Below are 24,102 nucleotides of genomic sequence, written 5' to 3' on the forward strand. Positions count from 1 at the left end.
AGAATGGGGTTGTGATATGGTAGGAGATGGGATAAGGTCAGGTTATTTTCAATGCAAAAAATGCTCCAAAAGGGTTAAATCGGCCAAAGAACCAGGCGGTTTGGAAGACCAAGCTCTGGTAGAAATGGCGGAGATAAAAGAGGATGGTGCTAGGGGGAGCCAGAGGACCTAAGGGATGCAACACTTGATGCTAACAGTAAAACCGGCACAGAAGTGTCTGAAAATAAACGTGAGACTGAAATGCAAGAGAACATGAAAGCTTGGGACCTGGCAGTTGAATCTTGAGCGGTTCAGTACAACGAGGAAGATGACATTATGGCAGTACTGCAGGCACAAAATGAGGCAATAGCCTGAAAGAAAAGGCAAGCAAAGCAAAAGGAGAAAGCTAGAAGAAGTCGTCCAAAAAATCAGAGTAAGATGTGTATAACTGGTTTAAAATGATTTTTAGTTCTTGAAATGTTAGGGGGTTGGCAGGAGTTGGTAAATTGAGCATGGTGAAAAATTTTAGACGAAATTTTAAGCTACCAATGCTAGGCCTGATAGAGACTAAAAGAGAGGTAGTGACTAAATTTGATATTTTACAACAGTGGGAAAATGATGCGGTAGGATGGGAGTATGTGGGGGCGGAAGGTGCTTCAGGCGGTCTGCTGTTGATGTGGGATGAAACGGTTTTTAAGATATGCAACTGTTATAAAGGAAATAGGTGGTTGTGTGTGGAGGGGGAACTGGTAAAGAATAGTTTTCGTTGTGCTTTCTGTTTAGTATATGGTGCGCATGCTCGGAATAAAAAGCTGGTTGTGTGGGAAGAGCTGAGCTTTTTATCTGGATTATGTCAAGTACCCTTATGCTTTATGGGTGACTTTAATGAGTTCGTTAAAGTGGAAGAGCAAAAAGGGGCAACTACTTTGACGGGATCGGCAGCGGATTTCAAATCATGGATCCAGGATATGGGGCTCGTGGACCTAGATTTATCTGACTGCCTGTTTACATGGTTCAGGGGCCAATCTTGTAGTCGCATAGATAGAATGTTGGTTGGTTTGGAATGGCTAGAAGAGTTCCCGGAGACAAGGTTACGAGGTGGACCAAGAGGGCTGTCGGATCATTGCCCAGTGATTATGGAGGCTACAAGGGTCGGAAGGGGGCTGAGACCTTTTCGAAGTCTGAATTCATGGTTCACTCATGAAGGGTTCTTGAGGATGGTGAAGGAGGAGTGGAGAAGCTTAGGTGAGGGGCGCTTCCTAGATAAGTTAAAGGCAATGACGGTTCCTTTGGGCAGATAGCATAGAGAGAATTTTGGATCTATGGACATGATGATTCAAAAGTTTGAGGAGGAGATCAAGAAAGTAGATAATATGGTTAGCAACGAAGTGCATGATGGAACCTTGGAGGCAAGAAGGAAGGCACTCGTTAGCTCTTGTAAGAGGTGGTATATCAGGAAGGAGGTACATTAGAAGTAGATGTCAAGGTCCTGGCATGCAAAGAAGATGGACAAAAATACTCGGTACTTTCACAATTTAGCCTCAGCTCGAAGGAGGAACAACCGGATTGATGCTTTAATGATTCATGGAAGAGTAGTGAGGAATCAGGCCAGGATTAAGGTGGCTATAAGAGATTTCTACAAGGACTTGTACCAACAGGAGGTGTCACCTAACATAGGCTTTCGGGATGGGTTAGTAATGCAGTTAGATGTGGAAGAGGCAACAGAGCTGGAGTTGATGCCATCTGTGGAAGAAATAAAGGAGATAATTTGGGATTGTGAGTCAACAAAAGCACCAGGAAGTGACGGGTATAATATGAATTTCATTAAGAAGTGTTGGAAAGAAGTTAGGCAGGAGTTTATTGGAGCAGTCTTGGATTTTTTCGGTCTTCTAGGTTACCTAGGGATTCGAATATCACTTGGATGGCGCTGGCGCCGAAGTTTGTGGGAGCTAAAGAAATAAAAGACCTCAGGCCGATTAGTATGGTGGGGTGTGTGTATAAGATAATATCTAAGGTATTGGTTCGGAGGATGAGGAAGGTCATGCCAGGGTTATTAGGAGAGACACAGAGTGCGTTTGTGCAGGGCAGGAAAATCCATGATGGGGCATTGATAGCCTATGAGACCGTGCAGTGGCTGAAGGCAAGGAAAAAGAGTGCAGCGATTATTAAACTTGATTTCAAAAGGCATACGACAGGGTCAAATAGAGCTTTGTGGATATTGTTTTGCAGAAGATGGGTTTTGGCCATAGATGGCGGGGGTGGATTAAGGAGTGTGTCTGCTCTGTGTCTATGTCGGTTCTTATAAATGGGTCTCCCTCTAAGCCATTCAAGATGAAAAGGGGACTACGACAAGGAGACCCTTTATCTCCTTTTCTGTTTGTGCTAGTTGTTGATGTGCTACATAGGATGATTAGGGAGGCAATGAGGAATAGCCGCATCTATCCACTTTTGGTTGGGCAGGATAATATCGAGCTATCGCACTTGCAGTTTGCAGATGACACCATTCTATTCTGCCCTACTGAGGAAGAGACTATCAGGAACTACAAGCGATTGTTGCGTTGTTTTGAGTTAATGTCTAGGTTGAATATTAATTTTGAGAAGTCCAGCTTCATTCTGGTTAATAGTGATCAGTAGTGGGCACGTAGGATGTGTCAGTTGCTGGGGTATAAGGAGGAGTCTCTACCATTCCGATATCTTGGCATTTCTCTCGGAGCGAACCCGAGGCTTGTTAAGACTTGAAAACCGGTGATTGACAAGTGGAAGGAAAGCTAAGCCTGTGGAAAGTAAAGACCCTAAACAAAGTCAGTAAGCTAGTTCTTATTAAGTCTGTTTTGAATAGCTTGCCTATCTACTATCTTAGCCTATACAAGTTGTCGAAGGCGGTAGCGGAGAAGTTGATCTCACTCCAAAGGCGCTTCTTGTGGAGTAAAGAGGATGGGAGAAATGGGATACCACTAGTAAAATGGGAAGTGGTGATGGCTCCGAAAAAGGCAGGTGGTCTAGGTGTTGGTGACGCAGTGATTCGGAATACAGCTTTGCTCTTTAAGTGGTGGTGGAGGTTCTCGAAAGAGGATTGTCCCCTATGGAAGAAAGTCGTCTGTTCCTGTAATAACATGAATCCGTCTGAGATGCTGTGTGGTCAGCCTGTGCCTACAAGAGGGAGTCGTTAGAAGGATATTTACTAGTTACAAATTCATGAGCCACATGTTAGAGAAAAATTGATCAGAGGTCTGTATATGGATGTAGGGAATGACAGAATAGTCTGGTTCTGGGAGGATATTTGGTTACCTCACGGTGCTCTGAAAGAGTTGTTTCCAAGGCTTTCTCGGTCTCAAACCTGAAAGGATCGATTATTGGGGATTGCGGGTTTTGGGATGGGCTAGAGTGGATATGGAACTTCCAATGGAGGGGAGAGCTGTTTCAATGTGAGTTGGAACTAGTAAACCAACTCCATTAGGTTTTAGAGTCAGTTAAGCTAACAACTGAGAGGGAGGATAGAGTGGTTTGGAAATTTGGTAGATCTGGTATCTATTCAACTAACTCATTTGTGCAGGTGTTGCAGGAAGCGGTTCTCCCGGAGGAAATAACAAGCTATAGTTTCACAAGTACTATTTGGAAGGGTTTCGTTCCACTAAGGATTGAGTTATTCTCTTGGTTTGTGTTGGTGGAGATGGTGAATACTAAGGAAAGATTGTGTAGACTATGTGTCATTAACCTGAATGATAGTACGTGTGTCTTATGTTGTAAATATGTAGAGTCTACTTTTCATTTGTTTGTTGGTTGTGAGATTTCATGGTAGGGGTGGTGTGCTTGGTTTTTTGCTCTTAGAAGAGAATGGACCATGCTGGGTACACTAAAACAACACTTTGAAAGTTGGATGAATGTTGCAGAAAGAAAGATGAGAGGAAGAGGTGGGTGATTGGCTTCTTTGTTGTTATCTGGACGATTTGGCTAGGACGGAATGATAGAATCTTCAGGAATCAAGACTCACGTGTGGTGGACATTATAAGTAGATCCTTTTTGCTATCCAATGAGTAGAGTGGTAGTGAATCATATGGTTATTGATGACAATGCCAAAGATAATCAGGGGTTATTATGACTAGAGTTGTAAGTTGTTCTTTACTGTTTTATATACTCTACTTTGTTGTGTTGATCTTTCTACCTAAAAAAAAAGGTAATACTTGAATATCATGTGTTTTTTTTTATTAATAGCAACAAGCTGCTTTAATTTCTTCTATTCTTAATAATGATCGAACGCGTCTTGCAAAATTTAAATATATTCTAAAATTATTATTTTTTATATGATTAGGTTCGAGATAAAGAGATAATAAAAGGTAGAACATAATTTTTAGAAGAGAATTGCATATGGATAAAAATTGACCTATTGAGAGTAAATCAAAGACACTGTAATCGAAAAAGGTCGATGACCTAATAATATTAGTTCAAATAGATTTTAACACTATATTAAAATTAAAATTAAATAAGTTTAACTCAATTTTACAAATTAATTTATGGGGTGCGTGATACCTAGACAATCTAAAATAAAAGGACATACAAAATTGATTTATAAATCTCAAGTGAATACCTAATACAATCGAAGAAATTAAATATAGGGCAAATTACTATATTAAGTTAAGGAGAGGAAAATTTTACACAAATTTACCAAATCAAAATTTGATTTATGAATCAACTAAAGTACGTTTTTATATAGTTCGAATTAGCTTAATTTGAACTCTATTTACATATAATTCAAATCACATCGATTCGAACTATACACACACGCACACACCCACTAATTTGAATCAACTTGATTCGAATTACACACAGTAATTCGAATCAGGGTGATTCGAATTACTCCCCAGCACGCAATCCTAAGTAATTCGAAACAGGCTGATTCGAATTACTCATTTTGAATTAAGCAATGTGTAATTCGAATAAGGTTGATTCGAATTAGTGAGTGTGTGCGTGTGTCTGTAATTCGAATCAATGTGATTCGAATTACATGTATTTTGAGTTCGAATTGACCTGGTTCAAACTATATAAAAACGTACATTAGTTGATTCATGAACCAATTTTTGGTTTAACTAATTTGTGTAATTTTTTACTTTCATTGGCTTAGTTATGTGATTTGTCCTTTTATATATATATATATATATATATATATATATGCTTTTGAAAGGAAAAGAAAGTAGTGTGGAGAGCGAAATTGGCACAAAGTTTAAATGAGTTTGAACTTTGAACAAGTGATCTAAACGAATAATAAAAAACCTAAACCCAAATAATCTATTTTTAGTTTAAATGAAAAAAAGCCTAAAAATATGGGAACTAGAAATAAAAAAACAATAAAAAGCATGACCAAGACTTTTGTAGGATTGTAGTTGCCGCACCGAATACGGCTTTCATTTTCTTTATACTGTATATTATTGGTTATTATTATTATTTATTATTACACTCTTTTGTTCACTCAATTGAAGGAGTCAAAATATTTTGAAGAGTCCACATTCACAAACAATATGTAGAAAGCAAGTAATCAATAATTTATTATACTAGTGTACATTCAAATTAGTCAATAAAATTAGTTATTAATATAAAATATAAAATATTAAAAATAAATTAAATTATATATATTTATACATAAATATATTAATGATTAATTTTAGTATATAAATAATATTTTTATCAATAATATATCCACAAGGCTCAGATTCTATTTGATTTTGAGAGTAGGACACAATAAATAAAAAAAAATGATATTTTTTTGTTTTATTTGATAATAAATTAAATATAAAATAAAATAAATAATTAATTTTTTTTGTATTTTTATTGTCAAAAAATATAAAATATATTAATTTAATATTTTAAAATATAATATTTTTATTTATATCTCATATATTAAATATAATTTTATATAGGAGTGGCAAAATTTTCCGAGACGCAGGGATCCCTGCGAGGACTGCCCCGAATAGGGATCCGATTGTGGGGAATTTTTCCCGTGGAGATGGGATGGGGAACAAAATTCCCCCGAAACAGGCACGGGACCCGAGTAGGGATCCCTGCCCCGTCCCCGCTATTCTCCGAAATTTATGAATTTCTTGAATTATCCTTAATAGTTTATTTCTCATATATGTTTTTTAGTCATTTCTCACACACACACATATATATATATACAGAAACCCAAAACTCCTAATCTTTATTTGCATAACACTTCTCCAATTCAGATATTCCTAAGGCTGTCCATACTCCATCCAACCTCTCTGCAGCCACCCCCTCGTCACCCTTCTCACCGCATTGTCACACCTCACCATGCCATCATCCTTACCGCGTCATAATTTCTATTTGCGTCTTTCCTTTTCGTAACTCTGCCATCGTATCCATTCTCCTCTCTATTGCCGCATCTCCCACCTCGTCCACTGCTTTTTTCTTTGGCTCGTCGTTGCGTCCTCCCATTGCGTTATTTCGAAAGAAGTCACCATCGTGTCATTTAGACTTTTTGTATAAAATCTTGCAGTTTTTGTATAAGATAGATATTTGTAGCTCTATTCATATAGAAATTAATAATTAATTATAACTATTATGTAGATAGGGAATGAGTTCCCCGCAGGAAATGGGGCCTTGTGAGGAATGGGAATGGGGAGCAATATTCCCCCACGACGAAGACTGGGGGCGGAGATGGGGAGCAAATCTGAGGGTGGGGATGGGGAGCAGGGAGGCATCCCCCGCCCCCGCCCTGCCCCATTGACATCCCTAATTTTATATCTTTGTATTCATATGCAGTGTATTATCTTTATAAACAAATGAAGCACAAAAGACTAACCTCCCTTTTTTTTTTCTTTTTAGTTGAAATTGAATAGGCACTATAATTAAAATACCCAGAGCATTTTGTAAAGAGTAAAGACATATCATCTTGATCTATCAAAATCAAGAGATATTATCATTGTCCCTTGTCTCCCATTTTTTTCAAGGTGTATGTCTTCCTTTTCAAAATCTGTTTGACATTCTTTAATTTTAACCTACCCTTTGAATGACTTATATAGTTCTATCATTTTTTAAGCAGTTAAGTCATCTTATTTATCATATTTACCTTTTGCCATTCTATATATTAATATATCATTTTAATTTTTTAATTTTTTTGATTTGTTAAAATACAAATACATATATAAAAGAAAAGGTCAAACAGATTTATCAATGTAAAGTAGTATAATATAGGTCTTCTTTGGAATTGTCCTACGTCCATTTTAAATAAATTACAAAATAAAAAAGATTTAAGGTTTTTTTTTTATTATTATAGATGTACATTTGTAGAGAGGAGTTGAAAAAAAGATGAAGAAATAGTTATGTAAATAATGTTTAGTTTCATCCTTTTTTAATTTATTATTAATTAGGATTTAAGCAAGCACATGCATGCAATGCCTCTAATTAACTACTGTGTAGCATGAATATAATCCATCACTACAAAAACCATTTTGCTAATAAGGAGATCATTGTCTGGTTTATTAAAGACCTTAACTTTTTTAATTAAGTAACAATGTTGTGTTATGTCAAATTATTTAATGATTTAATAGAGTATGATTTTATTAATTATTAATTAAGTCATAAAAGAAAAAAGCGGTGATGTAGATGTAAAGGAAAAAAAACTATGTAATAAAATATGATAATATTATAATAGAATTGAGTGAGACTATTTTAATCTTATAAATTAATAAAAAATGATGTATATCTCATAGTTATAAGCACACTAAACTTTATTGCAAGTATTGTTAAAAGATATAAATCTTGTAACAATATTTTAAGGGTAAATGTCCTTTCTTATTTCTAACCATTTGTTCCTCTTAAGAAATCTAAACACTTAAATTGGTATTTATTTATTTTGATATATATATGTTTTAGTCTCTGGTTAGAGACCGAAAAGGACATTTACTCAAAGTAGATAAGAACTAGAACGTACATATATCAAAGTAGATAGGAACCAATTTGGGTGTTTAGATTTTTTAGGAGGTGAGAAGTCCATCCGACAAATAATTAGAAACTGGAAAAGGCATTTACTCATATTTTAATAAAATAAAGAGTCTTATATTATTATTTAATTACAAACTTGTGTTAATTTAAAATATGTTTAATCATAATATGGATTAAATCCTTTCTTCAAATAAGGTTTGAACTTCAAGTCTTCACATAAATACCATAATAACAATTAAAACAACAAATGATTAATCTATTAAGTATTAAGAGTGTGACACCACTAAATCTAAACTGATTACAACATAATAAACTCTCAAAAAATTAGTGATATATAAAAAAAAAATAAAAAAATAATCAAATATTATATATGTCTGAAGTCAAGCAAACCAAAAGAGGTTGGGGAGTTCTGAACTTCTGATACATGGGATGTGAAGGGAGAAAGATGTTGTCGGCCATTGGCACATTTCTATAGATTTCAAACTAATGGAAAAAATTTCAAATGTATATTCAGCACTTTTTAATTTAGATGTGGGAGGAGAAATGGCGTAGGACGCAGATATGGAGTATATAGGTGCTTTATGTAAGTGTGGTGTCAGGAGTAAAAATCGGACCGTCCGATTATTTAGTACACAAATCGGAGGTCCGATTACCTTCACCAAAATTTAAATTTTCTCTTCCACACTAATCAGACTGTTCGATTAGTAAGCTTAATTTTTTTTTACAAAGAAATCGAATGGTCCGATTTTTTCATTTCTGTTTCAGAAAAAACTGTTCCTACATCTATGTTTAACACCCACATTTTCCAGAATAATGCACAACACACACATATTTCTCATATCCAAAAAAATGAGCTTATATTCAGCACTGATATTTCAGTAGTTTTAACCGTTAAACTTAATTATAAAAAAATATATAATATATTAAATAAAATCAACTTTTACAATTTTAGAATACTAATATTTTTGGTATATTTAAAAAAAATTTAAATTATATATAAAATTATATATTATTTTTCATTATTTTGTGTCATAAAAGGCAGAGGTAAAGAAAGCAACTATGCAATGAGCTATCCAGCTGTGATACAATTATTCTTTTAATTTTTGTTCATTTCTTTTTATGTGTTCTTGGTTTGGAGAAAGAAAAGGTTTTTCTTCTCCCATGTCTTTTCATTTTTAGCTAAAACCAAGGCATAGACCCTTTGTCCTCCCCTTTGTATTTGTATTTGTGTTCTTGTCTTTGCTCAAGGTGTGCCCTGCCCTGCCACCACACCAACCTACCCAACAAAATTATATTTTAAATAATTATTATATATTTTAACAACATGCTTAATTTCATTCAAATTAATATATAAATTCTAAAAGTTTTCACTTCACATGCTCTTAATGTGTCATCTCAAATATTAGACTAGTTTAAGAAAGATGAAAATTTACCCTCTGAGTTTTATTAACATATGGTGCCTCTTGATATTGTGATAGGTTATTATTATTATTTAAACAATGGCATATAATTAGAATAAAATAATGTTGCTAGAGTTTTGGACAAAATTCATAATGAAAATCAGTGGTGGAACTTGAAGAGAAATTTTGAGGGGGCAAATATGTAATTTAAAAAATAAAAAATAATATGTTGTATTTTAATTTTAATTATGAAAAAAATATTAAACCAAACATATTAAAATCATTTTGGATAATTTGTACTAGATAAGAAATAATTGTTTAAATGTTTACTATATGAATCTCATTTAATAAAATAATTTTTAATTTCATTTGTTTTCTTTAGGGTGATATTGTCAAAATTAAAACTAGTTATTCCTAAAGTTTTATTTCAAAAAATTAAGATCAAATTCATTAGATATGACTGTTTGAATCTTTAAAGATTGTATCAAATTACTTTTTTTTATGATTTATTAGAGTAGTGAAATTATCAATAGATAATATTGTAGAATATATATTTTTTCCTTCTTAAATATTAGTGTTCCTTTTAAAAGGACATAATTCTTTGATTTTTTTATTATTATAGTTGTAGAAAAATTAGAATATATAAAATATTAAATATGTAAAAGAAATTTTCATTATAACGATAAATATTAAAAATTATAATATATACTTATTGGATATTTAATTTTTTTTTCTGATCGTAAATTCAATTAAGAAACTAAAAAAGTATAAAATAATATTAAAATAAATGGATAAAAAATTACCTAATTTTTCAATGATACATGAAATTATAATTGTTTGGAATTTAATTTGAAACTTAAAAGATCGAAACTTTGAATATTATAACACCAAGATTTATTTAACATAATATCTTAATTGTGTCTAAAAAAAATTAATAAAACTTAAAATAATATTAAATTAGATTGTTATAAAAAATTAGACAATTATCAAAGTCTATTATAGTCCAATCCAATGTATTAATTTTTTTCTTCAATTTGTAAGACTTCAATTAGGTAAAAAGACCAAAGTTCAAAACCCATTATCTTAAATTTAGCATAAAAAAAATTCCAAATGAATAAGTTATGTGAATCTCAAATACACATAGATAACTTTGCAGTAAAGATCTGCAACCAAATATTATATTTGAATAAGCATTATTCATTTTTATATAAAATATTTGGGGCCATGGTCCCCATGAAAAGCTCCCCTGAAGAAAATCATTATTGTTCATTTTTGTTAACAAATACACATATCATGTCATGTGCTTACTAAATTCTAACCAAGTTTATAATAGTATAGGAAACATTTTAAGTGCACCGGGGAACACTGGTGTAACAGTTGTTTTAATCGGTGATTTTAATTAATATATATTATATATATTTTTTATAAGTTAGATCAACGGTTAAAAATAACTGGTACACCGATATTTCCGGTGTATTTGAAATGTTTCCAATAGTATATTCTTTAACACTAGAAAATAGCTGTCTCATTTAAACAACAATTTTTTATAAGACTTTTAGTTAGATGTATAAATAATAGTACTCTTCTTTTGTTTCCTTCATTCTTTTTTGGCATATATACTTTTGAGTCATTGTTTGGATAAAGGAAGAGAAATGAATAATCTTCAATGATTAAATGATATGCTAATGTTCTATTTTGATTTATGTACTATATATAAATCTTAATTAGCACCAAACCCTTCAATTCACACACCTATAATCTCAGGTTTAAGTGGAAATTAAGTCCACAAAATTGAACCTTTGCCTTATATATAGCCCCATCACAACATAAATGTTTATTATTGAATCCAAATAAAGATAGGACTATATATATACATAGACATGATGTTCTCACAAAGAAGATTGAAATTAATTAATTAATTAAGGGCTGAGAAAATCATTGCTTGAATTGTTCAAAGGAAGCAGTGTGTTCTTGAGTCCTAGGCCTCTTCTTGTTGATGCTGTTTGGTGTTGATGAAACAGAATCATTAGCAGATACTACTTCCCATGAATCATTAGAGCTATCATGATGATCAAAGCTAAATGACACATCAATTACACCACTTGGGCTACTAGGAATAATAATTGATCCAAAATTGCGTTTTTTGGATTCTTTGTAGTTGAATCCTGACTCTGATACAACCTCCAATATGAGATTGTAGCATTCTTCTAACTTCTCCTGCAACATATATATCAAACTCTAGGTTTAATTTATTTAAGCAATAAAACTAAGTTATTAAAGTAACATTTACAATGAGGTAGTAACATTACAATTTGTTTCATACAAGTTTTGCAAGATATTGTTGTACATTTGGGTTTTATTTGGCCAACTTTACTTTTCAAGTATATCGGTGTTTCAGTAAATTTTAATCGTTAATCTTAATTATATATATTATATATATTTTCTACAATTAAGTTCGACAGTTAAAAATCACTGAAATACTAGTATACCGAGTATACTTGAAAATTTTTCTATCTTATATTATGATATGTGTAATGAGTGTAAATAATCCTTTATTTTAGATGTGGTTTTAACTTTTAAAGAAATTATAAGGAAATATATTAAATTTTTATTAAAAACTATATATAACTTTTAGCCTAATAGTAAAGAGGGACAGCATATTAACATATATATAGAAAGAAAAAGAGATTATTTGGTAATAATAGGTGGGATCAAAATTATTGTAGTGTTTAATTACTTTATTATACACTTCTAGCACAAATAATCTATATCTGTATATATAAATAAAAGTATAAAACTCATTTGTCATGAGCATTTAATAGGGTTTGTAGTCAATATTTCCTGCAATTATTTTTTTATTTTTGTATTTTTTTACTTTTCACTACATGTAAAAATACACAAAAATGAGAGAATATAGAGAAAAAATAAATATATATTCTTACTGTATTTACTTGTATTATGTAAATGATTATAATTACTTTATAAAATAAAGAATTTAATTAAAAATATCAAAAGTGTAGTATCACTCTAAAATTTAACAGCATAAGACAGAGTAGTCTATGATTAAGAACTTGATGATTAAGAGATGCAAACCTTGTTGATTTCAAGAATACCCAAGAACTGATTTTGGTATTCAGATGCAAGATAAGGCTCCACATTGTTGTTAACTACATGCATCATTGTAGCAGTTGCCAACACAGAAGGAAGATAGCCAATAAGCCTGGAATCTGCATTAAAAATAAATAAATAAATAAATAAGAGAAGTTGAAGAAATGTATATATAGAAGTTAAAGAAAGAGATTAATTAATTATTACCTGGTAAGAGAGAAAGAAGAAGAGACTGACATGTGTTGAGGAAGTGAAAACATTTAAGTCTTCTTGTGATGTAATCAATGAAAGAGAGAGGTGTTGGTGGATTCATCTTCCACTCAAGAGTTGAAAGTACCAAAATCTCCATTTTCTTTATTGTTTTTGCCTCAAACACATATTTGCTGTCCTCCACCTACACATATTTTCATAAATTAAATTTCATTATTAATAAAAATATATTATTATTTTATCACTTAATATATAGAATTGGAAACATTTCAAGTGCATCGAGAATACCGGTGCTCCAATTATTTTAATCGTTGATCATATTAATTAAGATTAACGATTAGAATAATTGGTGCACCGTACTCTTCGGTACATTTGAAATGTTTTCTATAGAATTAATCATACTTGTAAATCAAGAGGAAGAGGAACTTGGGTCTCTTCCATTTTAGCAGCAAGAGAGATGCAAGCAACTGCAGCAAGATGAGTCAACCATGGCTGCTGCTTCTTCATGGTGAAGGTGAAGAGGAATCTGTGAAGGTAGTTAACAGCAAGAGAAGCTGTGAGAGCAGAGAATGAGAAATATGCATTCACTCTAAGAATCCATTCAACTGCTTCTCTTCTTTCCCACTCATCAATGCAAAGAATGATGCTGAGTTTCTTCTCTTGTTCTTGTTCTTTTGAAACAAGAGTTTTCAACTCTGAATCATCACAAAACATGTCTTGTTCTAGAAACACATGATCATGTTCCTCATCATCAAAATAATGTTGTTCTGAGCAGTACAAAGAATCTGTGTGGTGTTGATGATGATGATGATGTGCCATGTCTTGTTCTTCTTTGGTACATTATAGGAATGAGAAAAGGAAAAGCATGATTGTGAAATATGCTTATTCAAAAAGAAGAAGAGAAACTAAGGGAGTGATTGAAGGATGAAAAGAAAGAAAGAAAGAAAAGAAAATAATGAGAGAGCAGAGAAAGAGTGAGTCTATAGAATGTTATTTATTGGTGTGTGGAGTTTCCCAAAACCACCACTGTTATAGTGGCAGATTTTATTAGCTGTTATTCTTACAATTTAATAACAAAACACAAAATACTATATATATTATGAATAATACTACGTGTACACCAAAATCAGCCACCAAAATCAGTTATCAGTATAAAATATATGTTAAAATATAAATATACATTGAAAATAAATTAAACTACACATGTATTTATACACAAATATATTAGTGGCTAATTTTAGTGACTAATTTTGGTGTATAAATAACATTTTTAATATATTATACAATAGACTTAGCTAACATGTGCACTTATGATACATGATAAATTTTTGCCACTAATAAAAACATTTTTATTAAAAATATAAAAAATTTAAGTTTTTAATATATTTATTTTATCTTCATTAAATAAAAAAATTAAAATTTTTTATTAATAATAAATTTATCATATGTTTTATTCTTAAAACATATGTCAACTAAATTCTTATACAATATACAGGATAAAATACTAAATTAGTTCTTTATATTTGGGCGTAATCAAGGTTTAAAATGTCTTATTTAAATCCAAAAAAGTTTCATTTAGTTTTAATATAGTCCCACCTTAAAATCAAAGTTAAATAATTAACGAAATGTCCCACATGATAGTAGTACAAGAACAAGATCGATAATCTGGATAACAGGTACAAGCTCCAGAGACACAAAATCAACCGTGGATGCATCAATACATTTATTTATCATTTTTCGTACAATTTAAATGAAATATTTTCTATAGAACTAAAGAAAATGATAAATAAATGTATTGATACATCAACAGTTGATTTTGTGCCTTTGGAGCTTGTACTTATTCTCTAGATTATCGATCTTGTTTTTGTCCTGTTGTTATGTAGGACATTCCATTAATTATTTAACTTTGACCTCATAGTGAAACTACATTGAAACTAAATAAATTTTTTTTAGATTCAAATAGGACAATTTAAATTTTAAGAATCAAAACAGAATTACGCCCATACACACAGGGAATGAATTTAATACTTTACCCCAATATACAAATAAAAAAATCACAAACAGATTTCTCACCTTTTATATTAAAACAAATAAGTTTTTCAACAAATTTAATTATAAATAGATTTTTTATATTTGTAAACAGTTGTCAGATAAAAAATTTTATGTGTCTCTTATTAACAAAAGTCAGAGACTTAGTTATATTTTAATTTAGTAAAAAATTATTTGTTTCTTTAAATAATTAAAAATAAAAGACATAAGTGTGATAATAATGTGTATTTATATTTTCAATCATATATTTTTTTTATTTTATTAATAATTAAGCAATTGTCTAAACTATTGTGAGTGATCATAGTTTATATGAGTTTATAAATTTAAACTTTGTTATTGTCCTTGTTTGTAATAAAGATCTTGCCAATATATAAAACACTTTTTTTTTGTTTACTTTGAGTAGGTGTCTTTGTCTGTGTCCTAGACATTGAAATGGGAGTCATCTTTAAACATTTTTATTAAATAAAAAATGTTGTATTATTTATTAATTAAATAAATTATTTTAATTTACTACTTATTATATTTTATATTAATTGTTTAGATGTAAGATTTATAGTTTAAAATTTATTATTTAAAATATTTTATTATTTGTTTTTAACAATAAATTAATTTTTAAAAAACATTGTACTTTTTATTTTGTTCATAGCGCATGATATTTGTTTTTAAATACTTAATCATCTATTTTGCAAAATAATTTTTATAATAATAAATAGATAAAAAATATAAGGTGCCCATATAAAAAGTATATTAAAGTTTATTGGATGAATTATTAATACAATGGAGATATTATATATATCATAAGTTTGTAGTTGTTACTGTTACCAATTTCAACTAATATTTTTATAAGAGTAAAGTATCGTTTTTGTCTTCAACGTTTGGGATAAGTCTTAAAGTTGTCCCTGGCGTTTATATCGTTCTATTTAAGTCTCTAACGTTTTAAAATTGACTCAATGTGCCGTTAGAAATCGATTAACTGAATTGACGGCAGGACAAAATTAAGACGATTTTAAAATATTAGGAACTTAAATAGGACGAACACGTTGGGGACAAAAATAATACATATAAATAAATTTTAATTTTATCCTTCAATAATATAAAAAATTTTTTACGGTACATGGTTATTCAATTATTTTTTAATCACATCTAAGTAAATTATATTTAATCACATTAATTTTATTCTAAATAAATTTATTTTTTATAATTTTACTCTTAAAAATTTTTACTCATTATAAAATATTTGTAAAATGACTAGTACATAAATTGTGGAAGAAAAAATGATATATATACAATAAAGTAATGTAATTCTAATCATTTTACAAACATTATTTCATGATGAGTAAAAATCTTTAAAAGTAAAATTATAAAAAAATTAATTTATTTAGAATCAAAGTAATGTAATTCAGTGTAATTTATTTAAATGTGATTAAAAAATAATTGAATAACTATGTATCGTAAAAGATTGATATTGGTGAAGGATAAAATTAAAATTTATTTCTATGTATCGTTTTTTGTCCCTAATGTTTTCGTTCTATTTAAGTTCCTAACGTTTTAAAATTGTCTCAATTTTATCACGCCGTCAATTCCGTTAACAGATTTCTAACGGCAGGACAACATTGAGTCAATTTTGAAACATTATGATTTAAATAGGACGATTGAAACGTTAGAAACAACTTTGAGATTTACCCCAAACGTTGAGGACAAAAACGATACTTTACTCTTCTTATAAAATATTATGGTTAGCTAAATCATATAAAAACGAATAAGTTTCCCTTAAAAGTCAAAATTATGTGGACTGACTTATTTCTTGACTTTATTTGTATTAAAATTATTCAAAAAATTCAAAGAGTTGATATTTTGGTGTGATATATCATATATATATAGTATTTAACGCACTAACTTTAATTTGAGGTTTATGTTACAAAATTACAGATTAATCTCTTTAAACTTTATTTTATAAATAATCAATATCTTTGTATTTTGTAAAATAATACAACATAATAGTAACCACTATTAGATGGTAAATATAGATATAAAAAAATAAAATTATATTTTACATAATTAACTTTTTCAAGTAATCTGATTATTATTTTCTTTAAATGAAATTATATATGTGATGAGTGATGACTACTACTACTCCTTCAAGTCCTCGTTTTGAAAAACGGTGTCTCTTCGACCTTTCTTTCTAAGATGTTTCATTGGGGCCGACATTAGAAAAATTACGTAATATTTAATAATTAATTTACATATGATTTAGTATTTAATAATTATTGTATCATGATCATTATATTATAAAAATATTTTATATGCATATTCAATTATATATTATTAAGTCAATAAAGGTATTTAACTCAATCAGTTACTAGGATAAAATCTTACAAATATAAGGTTGTTAATTAGTGGATCATACTTTAATTAAACTCTTCTTAACAACCTAAAAATATAGTATGTCGGTCGGTTGGCCATGGAAGTTCTCTTTCTCCCTTAACTAAGCCTATATATATAGTATTCACCTCAAGTCCTAAATAATTAGGATCACAGCATACATGGTATCCAATTTAGTCGGGTAGAGTTATTAATTCGATTGATTGTAGATACCAAGTAAATTTAATTATGAGTCAGGTAGAATATTAATTGAGTCTTAATTCTATTCGATCAATTTGTATATTATATATGTATATATTATAAAAATATATTATAAATGAGTGTTAAATTAAAAATTTTTCATTTAGTACAAAATTTTTTTATTATTCAATTACGATAATTAATTAATAATTTAATATTTTTATTTATATAAAAATCAATTTTATTTTAGTGATATATAAATATAATATTATATTACCACACTATTTTATTTACATTTTTTTATTAATTTAAGTATGGGGCCTGCTACACATACAAGTAAAAAGGCCGTACAAGTTTTACAAGTTATCAGCCCAAACTTCATTAACACGCGCATTAACTCATTTTGAATGGAGCGTAATTACACGCGCCCCACTCAAACGGTTCCTCTTCGTCTTCGTCTTCTTCTTCTTCTTCTTCTCTTCTTCTTCGTCTTCGTCTTCTTCCTCTTCCTCTTCCTCTTCCTCTTCCTCTTCCTCTTCCTCTTCTTCTTCTTCTTCTTCTTCTTCTTCTTCTTCTTCTTCTTCTTCTTCTTCTTCTTCTTCTTCGTTTTTTTTTTTTTCGATTTTCATGGTTTCTAAAATTCTTTTTCTTCTTCTTGCTGCACGTTCTTCTTCCTCTTACTCTTCTTCTTCTCCTTTTCTTTCGTTTCTGCACGTTCTTCTTCCTCTTACTCTTCTTCTTCTCATTTTCTTTCGTTTCTGCACGTTCTTCTTCCTCGTTTTCCTCTTTTTCTTCTTCTTCATTTACGTCTTTTCTCTCTGTTTTCTCTTTTTTTCGATTTTTCATGGTAAAATCGTTTTTGAAGAAGAAGAAGCAGCAGAAGATGAGGAGGAGAAAGAGAAAGAGTTCTGAATTATGCATAAGATGTACTTCAACGAATTTTGGTTTGGGTGAATTCTTGTAACCGTTTGAGTGTATTTTCTATAATCCTTTGGGTGTATTTCTGTAATCATTTGGGTGTATTTGAGTGATATCTGACTGATATCTATGGGTGTATCTGACTCATATCTATGGGTGTATCTTACTGATATCTATGGGTGTATTTTTCATTTCAGAAAAAATGGCAGGCAGAAACCAAGCTGAAAAAAATGTAAGAACAAATATATGTCTTCGATCAAATCAGTTTTTCATAATAGAAATATATCTAACTCTAATTTTGCTTTGTTTACAGCAAATCAAGGACCTAAAGTGTGCAACCCATCTGTTGAGTGAGAAATTCAGAAATATGAGCGAGGAGAAGTGATGCAATAAGATTGTCCAGGCCATCCTCATTGTTATTGAGTCCATTTTGTCAGATAGATTCTAATGATATTGTCACTGATTAATGTAACTGTTATATACTCTTGTAAGAAATTGAACACATGGTGTAAATATATTTGATCCAATTATAAGTAATTTTTTTTTCCATAATTAAACTCTCTCTGGTGTATTCAAAATGTCTGATTTACAAGTACTATAATATGAAGTGGTGATCCAGATAGATTGGAACCCATATATGACGGTCTGCATAGAGATCTGCATAATACACCTAAACACATACTATAAATACATCCGATAAAAAATTAAATTTACACCTCTACTGCAGATTTTAACCCAACACTACCTGAAAGCCACTTGTTGTTCACAAGACCAAAATTAATTAAACTCTCTCTGGTGTATTCAAAATGTCTGATTTACAGGTACTATAATATGAAGTGGTGATCCAGATAGATTAGAACCCATATATGACGGTCTGCATAGAGATCTGCATAATACACCCAAACACAGACTATAAATACACCCGATAAAAAATTAAATTTACACCTCTGCTGTAGATTTTAACCCAACACTACCAGAAAGCCACTTGTTGTCTACAAGACCAAAATTAATTAAACTCTCTCTGGTGTATTCAAAATGTCTGATTTATAGGTACTATAATATGAAGTGGTGATCCAAATAGATTGGAACCCATATATGACGGTCTGCATAGAGATCTGCATAATACACCCAAACACAGACTATAAATACACCCGATAAAAAATTAAATTTACACCTCTGCTGCAGATTTTAACCCAACACTACCTGAAAGCCACTTGTTGTCCACAAGACCAAAATTAATTAAACTCTCTCTGGTGTATTCAAAATGTCTGATTTATAGGTACTATAATATGAAGTGGTGATCCAGAATTCCAAATAGATTGGAACCCATATATGACGGTCTGCATAGATATCTGCATAATACACCCAAACACAGACTATAAATACACCCGATAAAAAATTAAATTTACACCTCTGCTGCAGATTTTAACCCAACACTACCTGAAAGCCACTTGTTGTCCACAAGACCAAAATTAATTAAACTCTCTCTGGTGTATTCAAAATGTCTGATTTACAGGTACTATAATATGAAGTGGTGATCCAGAATTCCAAATAGATTGGAACCCATATATGACGGTCTGCATAGATATCTGCATAATACACCCAAACACAGACTATAAATACACCCGATAAAAAATTAAAGGGTAAAGTATATTTTTTGTCCCTGAAGTTTATTAAAAGTTTTAAAATTACCCCTAAGTTTCAATTTGTTTCAATTTTATCCCAAAAGTTTTCGATTTGCATCAATTTTATCCTTTAAGTTGACGCCGTTTAAATTACTCACAGACGTTAGTGATATGGCAAAGTATAGTGTGTGATGTGGCAAGAAATGTGAAACCCCCAAAATACCCATGGCTGAGTTATACCAAGTAAAGCAATTGGCATCCTTTTTCAAACATAACCCGTTTGTCTTCCCTTTGCCGATAAGGAACATCGCCAGAGAAACAGAGTCACAGGAGGAAGGTTGGTGGGTGGTTAGACGTCGCACCGTCAACTACAGTCCGCCACAGCGACGTGCAGGACGGTGCATGTTGTGACGCCGTCGAGACTGAGGGAGGAGTCTGGGATAGCATTCAGTCATCAACCATTCAAACGTGGATAGCGCCATTCTGATTAAGGTTTCTGACGAGGTAGGCCACCATTCTAGTCAATTTTGCTACTGCATGTCTGAATGGTTAGGATTTAGGGTTTTTTTTTAATCACTGTTGATTGCTGTTAGGATTCTATTGCATTGAGGGATTGAGGGATTTCTGTTCTGTTTTAGTGAAAAATATAACTTTGAGGTGGTCTATATTTTTTAATGATTAGTTACTCTGTTCTTTGGTCTGAACATCTTTTTATAACGGCAGGATGGATGATTTCAGTGTTAGAGTTCATCACAGGGGTAGGTTTTGTAGTGATAAGGGAAAAAATGAGTATATTGATGGTGAGGTGACAACGGTTGACTGGTGTGACAGAGATAGATGGAGTGTTATAGAAGCTTATGATGTGGTTGAAAAACTTGGGTACATTGCTGAAAACATTGGGGTACTGTGGTATAAAGATACTGAATTAGGATTAGAAGGGTTGAAGTTGTTGAAAGGTGATGAAGAAGCAATGGAAATGGCAAATATAGGAGTTGAAAAAAAGGTAGTTGATTTGTATGTGGTGCATAAGGCTTCAATCCCTGATGATTTTTGTTACGACATTGGTTATTTAGATGTTGGGGGTGGCAGCAAAGTTGTTGAGGAGGAGTGTGTGGATGCTGATAGTGGGCCAAGTGATATTAGACAGGCCCAAAATATTCAAGCAGAAGCCCAAGGTGGAGGGGTGGATATGGAGGCCCAAATGCAGGGATTAGTTGATGCCCATTTATCTGCTGAAGAAGTGCTACAGAATATTGGTGATGGGGACAATAGTGAAGAAGAGGATGACACTGATGACCCAGATTATGAGGCTGATTCTGATCTGCATTTTAGTGATAGTGAAGATGATTATTGTGGTGATGATGGTTTATTTGATGTTGATATAACTCTTGGGGAGATGCACCAAGATATAAGAAAGTCTAAGAAAAGTAAGAGTGCTGTCGAGAAGTTAAAGAAAACTCAAAAGGTGGCTGCTGGGAAGAGAAAGAGCTCTCGTTTAAGCGATGATGAAGGATTGAACAGTGATGAATTAGAGAAGGTATCGAGTGAGGATGATGAAGCCAGCAAGAAGAAATTTCCCGTTCACAAGGAGTTGAAGGATATGAGTAAGTATAAGTGGGAGGCTGGAACTCTCTATGCAACAAGAGAGGAGTTCAAGGAAGCTGTGACATCATATGCTGTTCATACTGGGAGAAACATAAAATTTCCAGTGGTGGACAATGTCCGGGTGAGGGCTAAGTGTGGAGATGGTTGTGAATGGTTTGCATATGCGGTGAAGATGGCCAATGAAGATAGCTGGCAGCTAAGAATAGTTAATGATCATCATTCTTGTAACACTGTATTTGACATAAAAGTGATGAAGTCGAAGTGGCTGGCGAAGGTCTTCAGGAGAAAAGTAGAAGAGAATCCGAAGTTGAAGCTGGGCACCATACAAAGTAGGACTCTTAGGAAGTGGAATGTGCAGATTTCAAGAGCAAAGGCATTTCGGGCCAAGCAGATTGCACTGGTTGACATTAATGGAACTTTTAGGGAGCAGTATAGAAGACTTTACGACTATTGCCATGAGTTGCTGCGCACCAATCCTGGTTCATCTGTGAAGCTGCATGTTCAATTACCTCCAGCAGCCCAAACTGAGCACCCCAATACAACAGTTGACTTAAGTCCACGATTTCATAGGATTTATATTTGCTTAAAGGCTTGCAAGGAGAGTTTCATGAAGTGTAGGCCTATGATAGGGCTTGATGGTTGCTTTTTGAAGACACCATATGGAGGATGGCTATTGGTTGCTTTGGGGTGGGATCCGAATGACCAGATGCTACCTATAGCATATGCAGTCGTGGAGGCTGAGACAAAAGATTCATGGACGTGGTTCCTCTCAAACCTAATTGATGATATAGGAGCGGATAAATTATTACGTAGCACGTTCATGTCTGACCAACAAAAGGTAATTTACTAACCTGTATTTTAGTGTAATTAGTTATAATTAGTTAATTAGTTAATGTTAATGTTCTTGTAATGTTCTTTTATAATTAGCACGTTCATGGCTTCTGCACTATATGTTATTGTTCTTGTAATGTTCTTTTATAATTAGCACGTTCATGGCTTCTGCACTATATGTTATTGTTCTTATAATTAGCTAGTCATGTGGCTTATGCACTATATGTAATGTTCTTTTATAATTAGTTAGTAATTGCTGTACCTATATGTTAATGTTCTTGTAATTGACTTTTATAATTAATTATAAATTGCTGTGAATTAGCTAGTCATGTGGCTTCTGCACTATATGTTAATGTAATTGTAATGTTCTTTTATAATTAGTTAGTAATTGTTGTACCTATATGTTAATGTTCTTGTAATTGACTTTTATAATTAGTTATAAATTGCTGTGAATTAGCTAGTCATGTGGCTTCTGCACTATATGTTAATGTAATTGTAATGTTCTTTTATAATTAGTTATAAATTGCTGTACCTATATGTTAATGTTCTTGTAATGTTCTTTTATAATTAGTTATAAATTGCTGTGAATTAGTTAGTCATGTGGCTTCTGCACTATATCTTGCTGTTCTTGTAATGTTCAACATATAATTAGTTATATGTTGCTGTTATAAATTGCTGTGAATTAGCTAGTCATGTGGAGAGCTGCACTATATGTTAATGTTCTTGTAATGTTCTTTTATATATAGTTATAAATTGTTGTGAATTAGTTAGTCATGTGGCTTCTGCACTAAACTAATTATTTGATCATTATATTAAAATTGTGCACTTTGCACCAACAGGGCCTGGTGCCAACGTTTGATGAATTACTTCCAGGTGTTGATCACAGATTCTGTGTGAGACACCTTTATGCCAACTTCAAAAAAAAATTTCCAGGGCTGAATCTTAAGAAAAGGATGTGGAAAGCTGCAAAATGTACATATCTAGCAGCATGGGAAAAGGAGTTGATGGAAATCCGAGCCATTAGTGAGGGTGCCTATCGACACTTGATAGGAATTCGTCCAAAGTATTGGACTAAATCAAGGTTTGAATTCTATCCTAAATGTGACGCTCTTGTCAATAATATGTGTGAAAGCTTTAACTCTGCAATTGTTGAATCAAGGGAAAAACCAATATTGACAATGCTAGAAGATATTAGAGTTTATTTGATGAAGAGATGGGCTGAAAATAGGGTACTTATTGAGAAGTATAAGGATGATATTCTTCCTAGGATTAAGCTTAAGTTACAAAAGGAAATAGATGCTTTTAGGTGGTGGTTTCCGGTTGCTGCCGGTATTTCAAAATTTGAAGTCATAAGAGGCAGGGACAAATTTGTAGTGGATCTTCTGAAGAAAGAGTGTACTTGTAGAAAGTTTCAAATGACAGGTTTACCTTGTCCGCATGCAGTTAGTGCAATTAATTGTGCTAAGGATGATATTCGAAAATATGTTTCAAGCTGTTACACTAAAGCTGCTTATGTGGCTTGTTATACCCCCATGATTAACCCTTGTAATGGACATACAATGTGGGAGAGAACTACCCACCCAGATGTGATGCCTCCACCACATAGAGTGCCAATTGGGAGGCCTAAGAAGAAAAGAGCAAGGGGGAGGGTGAAGAACCACAGGGCCCAAGCACATCTAGGCTGGGGTTACAACAAAAATGCTCTCGTTGTCTGAAATTGGGTCACAACAAGCGAGGCTGCCCTCTTAGAAGGCCAAACGTGAGTACTTGTCTAGTAAATATAGTTTTATACATAACACTGTTTCTTATGCTGTTTACCTCTTTATAACTGTAACTTGTTGCTGTTTTTTGTTCATGTC

General features: G+C 31.9%; 3 protein-coding genes across 3 annotated transcripts; 2 read left to right on the plus strand and 1 right to left on the minus strand.

Moving 5' to 3' along the window:
• The first annotated feature begins 527 nt into the window (after positions 1 to 527).
• Positions 528 to 1,280, plus strand: LOC148563143 (uncharacterized). Its single transcript, XM_088491192.1, has one exon. The coding sequence runs from the start codon at positions 528 to 530 to the stop codon at positions 1,278 to 1,280; it is 753 nt and encodes a 250-aa protein (XP_088347318.1).
• Positions 1,281 to 11,010: 9,730 nt separating this feature from the next.
• On the minus strand, positions 11,011 to 13,655 carry LOC107605634 (cyclin-D3-1). The gene is made up of 4 exons (XM_016307579.3): positions 13,056 to 13,655; positions 12,651 to 12,837; positions 12,429 to 12,562; positions 11,011 to 11,552 (listed from the first exon to the last, which is right to left on the minus strand). Exons 1-4 carry the CDS (start codon positions 13,470 to 13,472, stop codon positions 11,271 to 11,273), a joined length of 1,020 nt encoding a protein of 339 aa, XP_016163065.1. The 5' UTR covers positions 13,473 to 13,655; the 3' UTR covers positions 11,011 to 11,270.
• A 6,564-nt stretch (positions 13,656 to 20,219) lies between these two features.
• On the plus strand, positions 20,220 to 22,262 carry LOC110263865 (uncharacterized). Its single transcript, XM_088491864.1, has 2 exons — positions 20,220 to 20,311; positions 20,531 to 22,262. Exon 2 carries the CDS (start codon positions 20,532 to 20,534, stop codon positions 22,260 to 22,262), a length of 1,731 nt encoding a protein of 576 aa, XP_088347990.1. The 5' UTR covers positions 20,220 to 20,311; position 20,531.
• Positions 22,263 to 24,102: the final 1,840 nt, after the last annotated feature.

This window comes from Arachis ipaensis, chromosome B6 (assembly GCF_059453495.1).
Source record: "Arachis ipaensis isolate K30076 ecotype BB chromosome B6, ASM5945349v1, whole genome shotgun sequence".
NCBI classification, from domain to species: domain Eukaryota; kingdom Viridiplantae; phylum Streptophyta; class Magnoliopsida; order Fabales; family Fabaceae; genus Arachis; species Arachis ipaensis.

What these genes read in the sequence shown, in the direction of transcription:
- LOC110263865 (XM_088491864.1), top strand. Translation starts at nt 20,532, where the DNA reads ATGGATGATTTCAGTGTTAGAGTTCATCACAGGGGTAGGTTTTGTAGT.
- LOC148563143 (XM_088491192.1), top strand. Translation starts at nt 528, where the DNA reads ATGCTAGGCCTGATAGAGACTAAAAGAGAGGTAGTGACTAAATTTGAT.
- LOC107605634 (XM_016307579.3), bottom strand. Translation starts at nt 13,472, where the DNA reads ATGGCACATCATCATCATCATCAACACCACACAGATTCTTTGTACTGC. An exon ending in CTCTTCCTCTTGATTTACAA is followed by an intron (nt 12,838 to 13,055) that starts GTATGATTAATT and finishes AAATATGTGTAG; the next exon opens with GTGGAGGACAGCAAATATGT. An exon ending in TCTTCTTTCTCTCTTACCAG is followed by an intron (nt 12,563 to 12,650) that starts GTAATAATTAAT and finishes TTTTTAATGCAG; the next exon opens with ATTCCAGGCTTATTGGCTAT.